This window comes from Aptenodytes forsteri, unplaced genomic scaffold (assembly GCF_000699145.1).
Source record: "Aptenodytes forsteri isolate BGI_AS27 unplaced genomic scaffold, ASM69914v1 Scaffold236, whole genome shotgun sequence".
In the NCBI taxonomy this organism is placed as follows: Eukaryota; Metazoa; Chordata; class Aves; order Sphenisciformes; family Spheniscidae; genus Aptenodytes; species Aptenodytes forsteri.
Window position 1 is genome coordinate 4,543,772 of NW_008794456.1, and position 13,306 is coordinate 4,557,077.

At 37.0% G+C, this 13,306-nt stretch overlaps 1 protein-coding gene across 1 annotated transcript in view; it reads left to right on the plus strand.

Annotated features, from left to right (window-relative positions):
* The window catches only part of LOC103908339 (catenin alpha-2), a 490,379-nt gene that overhangs the window by 369,438 nt on the left and 107,635 nt on the right, over nucleotides 1–13,306 (plus strand). Inside the window, 1 exon segment of the mRNA XM_009290697.2 lies at nucleotides 11,925–12,077. Within this exon segment, the coding sequence (XP_009288972.1) occupies nucleotides 11,925–12,077 (153 nt within the window).

Consider the following 13,306-nt stretch of genomic DNA (forward strand, 5'->3'; position numbering starts at 1 on the left):
ATATAAATAAATATGGAAAATTAAAAATATGTTTTTAGAATTGTCAAGAATGTTTTCCATTATTTTAAGGTGTTCTGATAATTTTGAAATTTCCAGGTTTCATTCCGAAGTAGAATAAAGCAAAAATTAAAAAGTACTGTATTTTTCTTAAAGTAGGATTTCTGGCTCTCCTTGCAGTTTTAGGCAACAAAACTTTATTATAAAATATATTAATAGGAAATGTGAAGTGGAAAGTCCAGAAATAACTACGTTACCACTTCCATTTCGATAAATACTTTGAATGTTTAGACTGGCGTCCTGAGCTTTTGTTTTAATGGAGTGGATGTCTGGTAGAAATTAATGCTATTGTTAGATATCTAAGTCTATTTGTGCAGTATCAAAAGGTATTTTTTTATCATCTGATTATTGTTTAGTGACCACAGACTATGTGTTGTTGGGTGTAATCCAGTTCAGCCTGTTGGGCAGGTACCACAAAAAGCAAAATAACATCAACATGCTGTTAGTAGCTACACACGGTTAGTAGCTAGGATGGTGATTTTGAATATGGAAAGCTGTCATCATTTCTGGACTCGAAATACCTGTGCTTGTTCTCATGGTCTCTGATTTTCGTATTTTTTCTTATTTTCTCACATCCACCCTCCTCTCTGCTGCTACCTCTTCTTCTGTAGCTCACTTGTTACTCCAGGCTGGTCACTGAAATGCATGAAGATGTGAGGCTGGTTTTGTCATCTGCTCTGCCAACTGGCCAGCTGGTACCTGCACGGTGGTCGGCCAGCCTGTGTTGGTACACTGGCCAGCCAGCTACTGACTTCGTATTACAAATTTCCCTCTATAGGACTCTAATTCAGCTCGCTGTTCTCATACCCAGACAATTTTTCATCAAACTTCAGCTATTTAGCATCCTCAAGACCTTTTCTATTTGTCAGATGGTTTTAAAATTGGCCAACAGATTAAAATGTATTTGAAAAAATCGACAGAATTACTGTAATGAGCCTCATTTCCTTAGAAAACCAGTCTAGCAACAAAAGCCTTTATGGTCAAGACTATGGTCCTGTTCTGTTTTACTCTGTTATCTGCAACAACACTCCAAATTTTCAAAGGTGTATTTAATTTTAGGCCCCCCTACTGTGCTACTTTGCTAGTAATATTGGTATTGTATAATTATAGCGTGCTATTATCCGTAAATAAACCCTTCAATATGATTTCTACAGCAACATGTAGCTTGTTTTCCCATATGATTTTCCAAGAATGGGCTTCATGTGTGGCTGTGATTTGTCATTTAAAAGTTGATTATTTAATCTCAGCGACTTTGTAGGCTCAAAGGTGAAAGATAGGCACTTCCACGATTTCTGTATTGGGTTGGATGACTTGCATCCCTCTTTCTTACGAACATTGATGGAGGTTAGGATATTGATTGCTTCTTCTGAGTCTGCTTTTGCCCAGTAGCCGCTACTAGCACCCTAGGAATGGTGACACACTTTTAGGTACTCAGGATCAGGTTTAGCCATTTAGCCATAAACTAATATTAATAACAACTGTCCTGTGGTGTCTATCAGCCACACACTCACAGTTGTTCAGTCACATACTTTGCAGCAGCCTAAATTAAAAAAAAATGTATATATCCAAGGAATTTTTGCCCTTTCTACACCTCTAAACAATTCTTTATGTATCATGTAGTTAATACACCCTTTCACATGACCCTCATGTATTTTTGATTGCTCTTTTACATTATCCTTGTGCTAAGTTGTGTTCTCACAAATACCTTTGTAAGACACTTGGTGGACTTACAAAGTCTGTTAGTATTTATTAGTCTGTTATCAGCCACATTCTCTAACATACCTCCCTTCATTTGCACAGCTACAATTATTATACTCTTCATCTTTTAGTCCTTGATAGTACTGTTTCAGTAGCTATATTAGGCTACAAGTCCAACTTTTAAAAGGTTAAAGGTTGATGAGACAAATGCCTCCTGTAATTTATTCATGCAAATTTGGTAAAACAAAGATCTTGGGGAGAACTTCTTGATGATACTCAGTTTTTACCTACTTTGTAGGGCTCTGAAAGTACTCACAATTCGGTGTACTTTCTTTAATACGGGTTACAACAGTTTGAATTAGATAACGGGCTTCATAATGTTCTTAGGTTTATTTGTCATATCTTCCTTTTCTAGCTCTTGAGAGGCTGCGTATCTCCATTTGCTCTTTATGTCAGTCGCTTCCACTTTAGATTAAGTTGTATCGCTACTGTTTATGAATGCTATTGGCGGTAAAAAAAAAATTGTTTAGCACTTTGAAACCTGCCAAATATTGACGTAGACTCTAGAGAGACTCTCAGAATAAAAAACCATGAATATTAGCTCATGCAATTAGACTAAAGGGACACCTAAAACTGAAAAACATGTGTTCCGTTGGAACAGATTTTTCACATCTAACCCATACAATGCAAATTATATTATGGATAGACACTTATATAATGTTTTCAGTCTGTAGACTTAAATTTCTCTCTCTTCAAGTATGTGCATAGCTTGCTTCTTTACAGTATGTAGATGCTTTGAAGAAAACACAGAGCCCCCTCCAAACGAGGAAATTTTATCATAATCATTTTGCAGCCAAGCTACTGTGTCATATACAGACCAGATGACTTGTCAAATGCTGTAGGGAGGGCCAGCGGCACCTAGAAATTAAATCTTGCTGCCCTGAATCATGATTTACTGACTTAATTTTTTTGTTTACCCTCTTTCCCTCCTAAAATGCTCTATGAAGACAAGCAAGAGTTACTGTCCAGTTTCAGAAGAATAATCTGAAACACAGAAAAGTAAAGTTGCTTCTGAAGGTGAAGCTGCCTCAACTTAGATATTCTGTGTTGCACCAGCTTTAAGAGGTACACAGCACCTGTACATTAAGATATAAGCCCAAGGGAAGTATGAGTGCTCAGAAAGCAAAACAAAACTAAAATCTTCAGATGAAAACAGTGAACCCCATTCTAATGAAACTTAATAGATATTAGACAACCAATTCCTTTCTGCTCCTTTGAGAAGCTGAACAGCATACCCAAAGAAATACTCGTATTGAGGGGGCAGGGGGAAGAGAAAAAAGAGAGCCCTGAGAATTCACACCAGCTGATGTCAAGTATGGAAATTGGGTGTTAATATAAGGAAGCTGGTTTTCCTTTAATCTTTTATACAGTCAGTAGAGAGTTCACTTTCAGAGGGTGGTTTGGGGTTTTAAGGATATATTTTGGAAAAGCTCAACTTTCTTTGTCTATAGGGAGTCATGAGTGACCTGCTTCCTAATTTAGGCAGCCAAAAGACAGGAGGCTAAAGGTATGTTTCTGTGAACAGTCCTTTTACTTTCAAGCTGTAGAGCCAGTCAACGCTGCAGCAATAGGTGCATTTCTAGGAGGGCTAGGGAAGCAAGCTCTGCTTCTCGTTACCATAACAGTAGGTTCTGATGTGCCCTTTGTTGCAGACAAGAGGGCGCTGGTTAAGGTTATAAATCCTGAAGGTGGCTTTTTTTAATTCAAGATCTGTATAATTTAAGGAGAACTAAAAACACAGAGAGAGGGGGTCATGGACCTTACCTAGCTCACATACACTGTGAGAATTTGTAACAGAGTTGATACAGTGCTCTGAAGATGCAAAACTTCATGCAAGCATTAAGTAGTAACAGAATATCCAAGAAGGTTGTAAGGTCAAAATTTAGTCTTGTGTGAATGTTTACTAAAGATTTATATTGCAAAGGCAAAGTTGAAGCAAGGTTGTACTTAAATAGATGGTCCGCAGGAGTCTTGCTACGGTTATGCTATATTACCAGGGATGAGGAATTGGTTGTTGCCAAGGGAAAGGGCAGTGTGATTGGTGATATTGCTTCATTCTGTTGCATGAAAATGCTTCTTGACAAAATGTTGTCATTTTTTAAAGGGAGCCAGCTGTAAGTCAATCTAAATGTCTTTGAACCTAAGGCCACCTGTGGCATCAGCCCTTGCTCATTAGAAGCTCATCACCTTTTCCTTGTTGTTAACAGGTTATGTTTTCACCTGCAGTGACTCTAGTGCTCTTGATTATGGAAATCTGGAAGCTGGCTCTCTGAAAGTGGTCTATCAAATGCTAATACAGATTTATTTCTGTGCCAGCACTACCTGTTTATTTCTTGTATTCATTCAGTGCGGGTGCACCGCATTGTGTGTACATCAGTACTTCTTTACTGGGTCTCTCTGGCAGCTTGTACAAAGGTATTACACAGGAGTCTTGTGTAGTACTGGGTTACAAAGCAGAGATAGTAGTGCTCCACTTGGTAAAGTCCTCTGCTCTTTCAGCTTCCACTGAATTTATAGGCACTCCTTAAAGCAACAGAAGTAGGCAAACTCTGAATTTCACCAGCTTGGACTGAAAGAACTGTAAGTCCCTGGCATGCTCTTCAATACTGCATCCACTTTTTTTCTGCTCCCATTTGATAGACTAACTGGTGTATTTACTTTTGGAAAGGAGTGTTAGAAAAATGTCTAAAAATCTCATCTAAAAAGTTAGAGGCAATGAACTGTTATTTAAATTGCACTTGATCGTGATTTTGACTTGAACTTATTTGGATGCACGTGTCTTTGTCTCCCTCAAAATGCATTTCTTCTAGATGTTTATCACTGTGACATTGAGGTTTTTATGGTGCTCTGAAGTGCTTCAGAGGAAATGGAGAGTGTTTTAATACTGCTGGTTTACTCTTCAGCTCTGCAGTAATTTCCTTACTGCCTAATTATAAGGCTTGGTTTAATTTACTCTACACATAATGTTTACTGATGCACATATGGTGCCATATTTCAGGAAACTATACCCATATCAGGTAATTTTGTGTAAGGCTACAGTGTGTAACATTTTCATCAAATGAAGGAAAGTTTGATCTGCAACATAAAAGTAATGATGGATTATTTTTGTCTGGCAAAATCCAGAGAGTGTAGTAGCTATAGCTGCTTTTGCTTTTTGAAATAGAGACTTGATTTTTTTTTTTTAACTGACTGAAGTTGTGAGCACAGAGGGCTGGCCTTTCAAAGTGGCTTGTGAGGAATTATGAGGCAAAACTCAGTGACAGCTATATTGCGTTAAAGTAGATTACTGAACGTAGTTTGTCATTATTCCTCAAATAATGAGTCTTAGGCTAGAAGATGCCTAGTTCTGTAATCACTGCAGGGAAAGAAGTATGGAGTTTTTAAAACTCTTTAATGAGAGACACTGTAAATGTAGGAGAAGTTCAACAGAAGCGTATAATTTTGCTACTCAAAGAAAACCAAAATAAAACAAACAAACAAAAAAACCCAAACAAAAACCTACTCCAAGAAATTTCTATTGATGATAGTTTTACATAAAGAAGCTCTCACTGTTCTCCAGTGTCAACCAGAGAATGGCCAGTAGTCACATCAGCTAAAGAAACTTATAGAAGCTTGGATTCATAAAGACAGCTTCAAATTTTGATGTTCATTATCAATAATGCAGTAGCATGAGGTAAGGAGCACTATAAATGTAGAGAAAACATGGTCCTTTTCCAAAGACTTCTGTCGTTCTGTCCTCCTAATGGATTTATGAGCAATGACAAAGTACGTAGAATTTAATTTCCAAATGAGATTTCAACATTACATTTGCTTCTTAATTGACATTAATTTTGTTCAGTAACGCTATTTCTAAAGTATTATAAAATGTCTTTAATGTTACCTGTTATTAAGCGACCAGAAATACAAAAAGTTTTGTTTTCAGTTTTTGCTTTATAGAAATTACTGCAAAGGGGAAGAATACAAAACAAAAACAAAACAAGAATAAAAACAACAAAACCCCCAACAAAACAAACCAAACCCAAGAAAAAAAAACAGGCTCTGATCTCACTGCAGTAAGGGCTTTTTTGGAAGGTATGGATGTTAATTGATAGTATCAGATATCAATCACCTCTGTCCATGGGACAGGATCAGTTTGTGACTTTGAGTGACTCTTGGAAAGGATGATGAGAAATCCATTTTTGCAGAACCCAATCAATTTTTAATCTTGTTTCAGCCATTGTCTGGAACTCCAATAGATAGGTCTACCAAAGACAGCTGTCATCAGCTTTCACTGGAGCTAAATCTCTAGGTCTTAGAGAAGCTGATGATAATATTTAGTATGCCAGCCTGTTCACACAGCTAGGGTAGGTGGGAATACGAGTGTGATACATGTAGCACTTACTCTATTAACCCTTTAAAGCTTATTGGATCTAACTGCTTTTAAGTGAAATTACTATGCACGCTTACCATAGTGAGGATAACTTCATGAAGGGGGTTCTTAGACAACTTCCTTTCCATTTGTGACCAAATAGCTATTTAACCTCCTCAGAACAGTTTTGTCCCCAATTATTTTTTTTATTTACTGTTTTTATAAAAACCATAAAGCTCCAAAGCGACCCTACTTGATTTAAATATTTCAACAGAGCCTGGGATAGTACATGAAGATACACAAAGTGTTGTGGCTCTCTGTTTAATCCGTGGATGTTTAATCCATGATTTTTATTCTTCATTACCCTCCTCTTTGTCACACCTCTCTCCTCTCTTGCATCAGACCCTCTAGGCTTGCAGTCTGGGTGACATTTTTGATAATTTACAGTCCTCCTCAGTTTTTACAAGGATATTTTTCAAAGTCTTATCCCTTTTCTTCTCTGCTGGGGTAACCCCCTACAATCTTTCCCTTCTTCTTTGTTCCTATGTGTTATGTCCTGTTCTGCAACATCCTTCCATATTCTTCTTGTCACAGCTCTACCCTCCCAGGTCATACAGAATGCGGCAGTTAATCACTGTCTTTGACTTCTGGATTATTTTGACTTCACTGACTGTTCAGTCCCTGCCTGTATTTCTGTCCTCCTGTTTTTCCAACGTTTTTCAATGGTAATCTCTGTACTGTCCTCTACCTTTTTAAAGCCCTGTATCATTATTTATTAGTAGAAATAATAAATATTTGGTACTATGCAAGCAGTCCAATTGGCATTAGGATTTTATTATTCTATCCAGACATGAAACAAGACAGAGTTCTTGCCCTGATAATACTCATATATTTGGGGGGTATGTGGACATCTGTCCCCCAAGCTTATACATTTTTCTCTGCTTTTATGTAACTGCCCTAATGTTGTTAGCAAGCCCAAGGCTCGCTCTTGCCAAAAAATATTTGTTGAAAAGGCAGTGTAAAATTTCTAAGTCACAAAAAATGATAACACTCCCCCCCCCCAAAAAAAAACCAAAAACAAAACCAGTGAGGATTAGGTACCTAAGTACTTGGTAACTAAGTTCTTCTGTGCTTCTGGCCATATGCCATTTTGAGGAATCCTTTGTAGTGACCTACACCTAGGAGGAACTTGTTTTGCATGTCTTATTGTCTTTCAAATTTCTGGTTAAAACTTGTCACTTCAAGTTGCTTTCCATTAGTAAATTCATCCCCAGGCTCTCCCTGACTGGGGAAGTTGCTCTTTAGAGAGAAGACTCACACACTGAAAAATATATGAAGAAGTATGATCAGTCTTTGTAAGAGCATTTCCTCCTGAGTTTTTATCTTAGCCTCAAATCTTAAATATTTTTATGTAGTATATTCCAGAAATCTGTAGTTTGAGTGTCCAAGTGTGACACATGCTTCAAATGTTAATCTTTTTTGCTGTTTAATCTGTCAAGACATAATTGATGGCATTAGCGTCCACATCCCCCAATCTACCATTTTTTGGTCCCATCTTCATGGGTTGTAGTGTGCAGAATCGACTGAGGCTTTCTCTTCAGCACTCTACTGCAGTAGCTTCTAATGGTCACTGTCTTATTCTCCAGAACTCAATTTCACAATATACTGGAGGAGACACTTTAACTGCAGTGGAGAAGACTTTATTTTCATCTCTTTCAATTAAATTAATGCCTGTTTGGGAGCGCTCTGCAGCTGCAAACTGGAGTTGGGCTCAGCTTGTAATGCATGTTAAATAGAAAATGGTGAATAAGGTGCTCCTCGGTAAACTTTTGTTCCAGATAGCTTTATACTGCCAGTCTTTATAAAGTTTAACAATCTGTTGGAGTCATTAATCTCCTGCTGAGACTTTACCTTCCAGTGTCAGGATTAGACATTTAATTCTTTACTAGACTGTAAGTAACAGTAAGACATTTTGGTTCTAAAATTGTTATATAGCCACAGAAAACATCATTTCAGTGGGCAGTTTAACCTCTTTGAGCTCAATTATAGCTGTGAACCGACAATGATAAAACAGCCCTAAATAGTGCTTAGAACAGTAGAACACGATGCTATCAAAAACAGCAACTGACTCTGCACCATAAACTGACTAAATTGACTGAACTGGAAAGACATTAAATCTGCCTTGTGGTACGCTATTCAATACTTTAAAAATATTTGCAGGCCTTGATGTTTTCCTTTCATACCCTTCTGCTGCTCTGGCAAACTTCTTATTCTTTTAGCTATATGTTAATTAATAAAGTTTTCTCCATGACAAAATGAATTAAGCAAGACCTTTTTTTTAATGTGCTTTCTCCTGTAACAAATGGCGTTTCATGTAGTGGAAACTACCCACACTTTGAAGTCACCTTTAACTTAAAAATTCAGTGGGGAAAAAAAACCTAAAGCATTGTCTTATGAGTAATAGTTTGTGTCATAATATTTACATCAGAATGCAGGGTAAATTAAGGCATTGCAATGACATTTGTTAATGTATGTACGAGCGCAAGATCTCATACTGTTTTTAGAATAAAACTTGATGTGTTTTCACCGCATGTTTTATGACCATTTAAATTCAAGTCACAGACTTCTCCCATTCCTGATGTTGGTTGTATGAAACAGTAAAATGTCTGGATGCATAAGCCATCACTTTGGCTGGACTTTGTTGCAGTATGCAGAGGAACATACAAGATTAGTTTTCCAGTAGTTATTTACCTTGATGAAAAGCCCTAATTGGATCAAATAGACTGGTAATGCTGAGCTAAGACTTTTAAATGTCTTGTCTTGTGCAATTAATATTACCTTGTCACATACACATTTCGGCTGTTGGATGAATGTCTTATGTTCATACTCCTGTCACATTTAACAAATGATTTTGTCAAGTCACTCTTTATAGCCTGTGGTGATGGATAGCAAAATTTGTGGTCTCCTGCGTATATAAAAACCGTTAACTATACCTTTCAACTTCAATGCAAGGGCATCCTAAAACTCAGATAACCAATTTCTAAAGAATTATAATGCGTGTTTACATGAGGGGTCAGAAATATGCTACTGACATCCATGATTAACACAGCACGGGAAAATAGAATTTGTTAATTTTTTAGTTATCAAACCTGTGACAGTCAGAACTCAGATTTTTTTCAGCTACTGCAACTCTGAACTGCAGAAGGCAACATACAGTTACCATTAGAAACAAGATATCCATTTTATTCATTCATTTTTCTTCAGATATAACTCTACTGTATATTTACAATGGTAAACCCCAAATTGCTGGTCAGCTGATGCTCTTACTGTCCTTTTTTATGGATTTCTAGTATGTGGTTGTAGACTGAAGGTATTTAATACTGATGAAAATAAGCTGCGTACTTAAACGTCCTGAGACTTTTCTTAGTTCCATGGGGCATGTTGTTATAATTGGATCTATAATACTGCATTAACCTTGATTAAAAATTGAATAGCTTGTTCATTTAACACAACACTTTGAAACAGATACCTCCTTATGGAACGATATAAACAGAAAACTGTCAGTGTTCATTTAACATTTAAAGTAGTTTTTCCAGTGCAGTGGACGGTAGGCATTGAACTTGAGCAAGTGGATTTTTTTTTTAAAGGATTTTCCCTGAGAACAGATGGAAACCACATGGGATTTTGAAAGCTGTTGTGTGTTCCTTTGGAAACGCCACAGTTTGGCATATTTCGGTCCAATGGACTTCAAAAAGTCTAACTGTAGGTCCTGAAGTGAGACATCTAACTTGGGAGCAGAGCTTCTCAGCAAGTGTTGGGAGATGGACATCTGCAGAGGGTGATTAAGCAAACATGAGATGAACCCTCTCTGGCAGTGTTTCTCCCTTAATGCTGGCTATAGATGAAACCCTTCATTTATTAGGGAAGGATTGATGTACATAGTGATTGGAAATCTATCAGGCATATAATGCAGAGTGCTATGCTGGTACACTAGTCTCTGACACTTAACATCTCAGTGTATTTTTTCTTTGTTTGCAATGCTTTGATATATTTGGAGCAATATTAGTGTTTATCTTTGTATTGAGATGCTACCTATGAAAACTGTTCATGGATAAGGATCTCATTGTATAAGATGCTGTGCAAACAGGCCCAAAGGACAGTCTGAAAGAGCTTTCAATATAAGAATAAAATAAGAGTCAGCAAGTGGATATCAGCAGATTGATGAGAGAAAAGAAGAAGGAGGACAAGGTGATAGGTAGTAGCAACCACACACAGGTTCCTAACTGTTGGCAGGTTTCTGATATATTCTTCTTCTCTCTTTTTTTTTTTTTGGTCTTTTTTTCCCCCCTCTGTTTGTATGTATTACTGTGTTAGCTATTCTGAGTGCCTTTAATCATTTTGGGATTGGAAAAAATACTTTCCAGGTAGAACCTGAGTAGAATTAATTTTTAAGGGGAATTAAGAATTGCTGTTCTTAACATATTGGCTTCTTCAGTTGTAATAGAAATAAAAGGAATGCCATATGCAAACCCATATATGCTATTTTGCTTTGCTTGTTTTTACTGCACCGCTCAGGGATTGAATGGAAATATTCAAAGTTTGCTTGCTCCTTATTCAAATAGAGCTGACAATTGCTGCTGTCAAACAGGAAATGCATCTTGGATCATGTACTTAGTGTCTAACAATATACCAGCTCTCAGCATGATTGGGTGTTTTGATGACACCTTGTCTAGCTAGAGCTATCTTGTCTGGACTGCAAAATAGAGAAAATTACTTTTCCTGATGTTTCATCTAACTAAAAATGCATGACTGAAGGAGACTAATGGCTAGCCAGAACTCCAGGCTGAATAGCTCCCAGCTTGTTTTTGAGTCCACAGTTTTTCATTCTTAAAACCCAAAAAGCTGGAGAAAACATGCTAAAAATGTTTCTGATCCATAGTCCTATAGAGCAATTAAGCTTCCAGGAAGAATTACTTAAGATTTCAGTCATCTTTCTGGCTGTCTTTCAAAGTTTAGTGAAGTTTGACATTAATTAGTGGTTATTAGCAAGGTAGAGAAGAAGTTAGTGTCATCATTCTTACAGTAATATTGTTTCAAACAGATGTTTTTATGAAATAACAGGTGTTTAATCTTTGGTAACTTGCAGGGTGTTGTTTTTTTTTCCTTTGGAATAAATTGTAGTATGTTTTCTAATCGTCCTGGAAAATGCTTAGAAAGGTTTTCTGATTATACCTGTTGGAGGTATTTGAAAGAGAATACGAACCACAAGGCGTGTGCTAAATGAAATACTCACTGCGTAGAATACTATTCAGTGCAGGAATTAGAGATGGCTTAGAAATATTCAGGGTAATATTTTTAATGGTTGCTTGAAGTTAAGCTCCTTAATCCATATTTGGCTTTTAAGTGAGCTGAACTGTTTTTTAAAGTAGTGTGCAGCTTTCAATTCTCATCAATTTGCAATGTATTATGTGGGTAATCACCATTGTCCTATATAGATCCATTCAGTCCAGTAGGATTAGATGTGTGATGAATGATGAATCTCAGGAGGGTTTTGCAGAGCTAGGCCCTTAAGTGTTTGATAGGTGTATGCTTGCTGCAAATATATAACGTGGAATAAAGAAAGAAAGAATAAAGCCCAAACTCCCACACAATGCTGTGAGATGTGACACATCAATGTTTAAATATAAGTAGCCAATGAATACAGTGGGAATGTAATTGATAATTCTCCTTTTATTTACTGGTCTGCTTTCTTTTGTCACAGCTACGGAAGGCAGTAATGGATCATATATCGGATTCATTCCTGGAGACCAATGTCCCATTACTGGTTCTCATTGAGGCTGCAAAAAGTGGTAATGAGAAAGAAGTGAAGGAGTATGCTCAGGTCTTCCGTGAACATGCCAACAAGTTAGTCGAGGTAAGTGACCTTATTGACACAGCTAGATTTCCACCTTGCCTCTCTAGGAGAGGCAAGAGAAATTATGTAGTAGCTGAAATGTTAGAGGTAGCATTTCTGTAATAGAAGTTTCAGGAGTTTTGGTCAACTTTATCCCGGTGATTGCACAGCAAATGTCTGGATGACTGGCAGAGAGGAGCATGTACTGTACTGTAGTAGTTCATTAAAGAAATTGAGCATGTTAAAAATGGTGTTTCCAGTATTATGTCACAAGTCATGAGCAACAAGAAGTAAATTTCATTTCAGGTTTACTTGTCACAAGTCATGAGAAACAAGAAGTAAATTTCATTTCAGGTTTACTAACAGTACGGTAGATCTTAATTTCCATTAAGTAAAAAGCCAAATAGGTGCTTCACAATACTGTGTCTGGTATTGGTCAGAGGCTGCTCTAGACTTAAGAGCTTGTCATGCTGAACTAAAATAGGGAAAAGGACATATAGAGAAGGCGTAGCCTTGAGACCATATTTACTCTTGAAAGGTCTGTATTACAAATGTATATACATAGTATATTATCTTTCTGAAGAGACCTATTGTGTAAAGTCAAATGATAATTTCAAGTCTTCAGGGATGGTATTGAAATAGCTCTATTCTACCATGAGGAGTATAAAACTTAATGATTGAAACCTGGATGTTCATTGAATGGGCTTTTATTAAAATAACGGTAATGTTCATCTCACTTTGCCCATTAACAGATCAAGTACTATGTATCTTATCTTTCTGAAGAGACCTATTGTGTAAAGTCAAATGATAATTTCAAGTCTTCAGGGATGGTATTGAAATAGCTCTATTCTACCATGAGGAGTATAAAACTTAATGATTGAAACCTGGATGTTCATTGAATGGGCTTTTATTAAAATAACGGTAATGTTCATCTCACTTTGCCCATTAACAGATCAAGTACTATGAAAAATTCTTGTATTTCTTGAAGACAAATATAACTCAGTGATTTGCTTGATATTATTATGTGGCATTATTGACTTCTCGGTACTAGCATTATTTTCAAGAATATGTAGCCCCTTTGCAACATAGAATCATAGAGTTGTTTAGGTTGGAAAAGACCCTTAAGATCATCAAGTCCAACCGTTAACCTAGCACTGCCAAGTCCATCGCTAAACCATGTCCCAAAGCGCCTCATCTACACGTCTTTTAAATACCTCCAGGGATGGGGACTCAACCACTTCCCTGGGCAG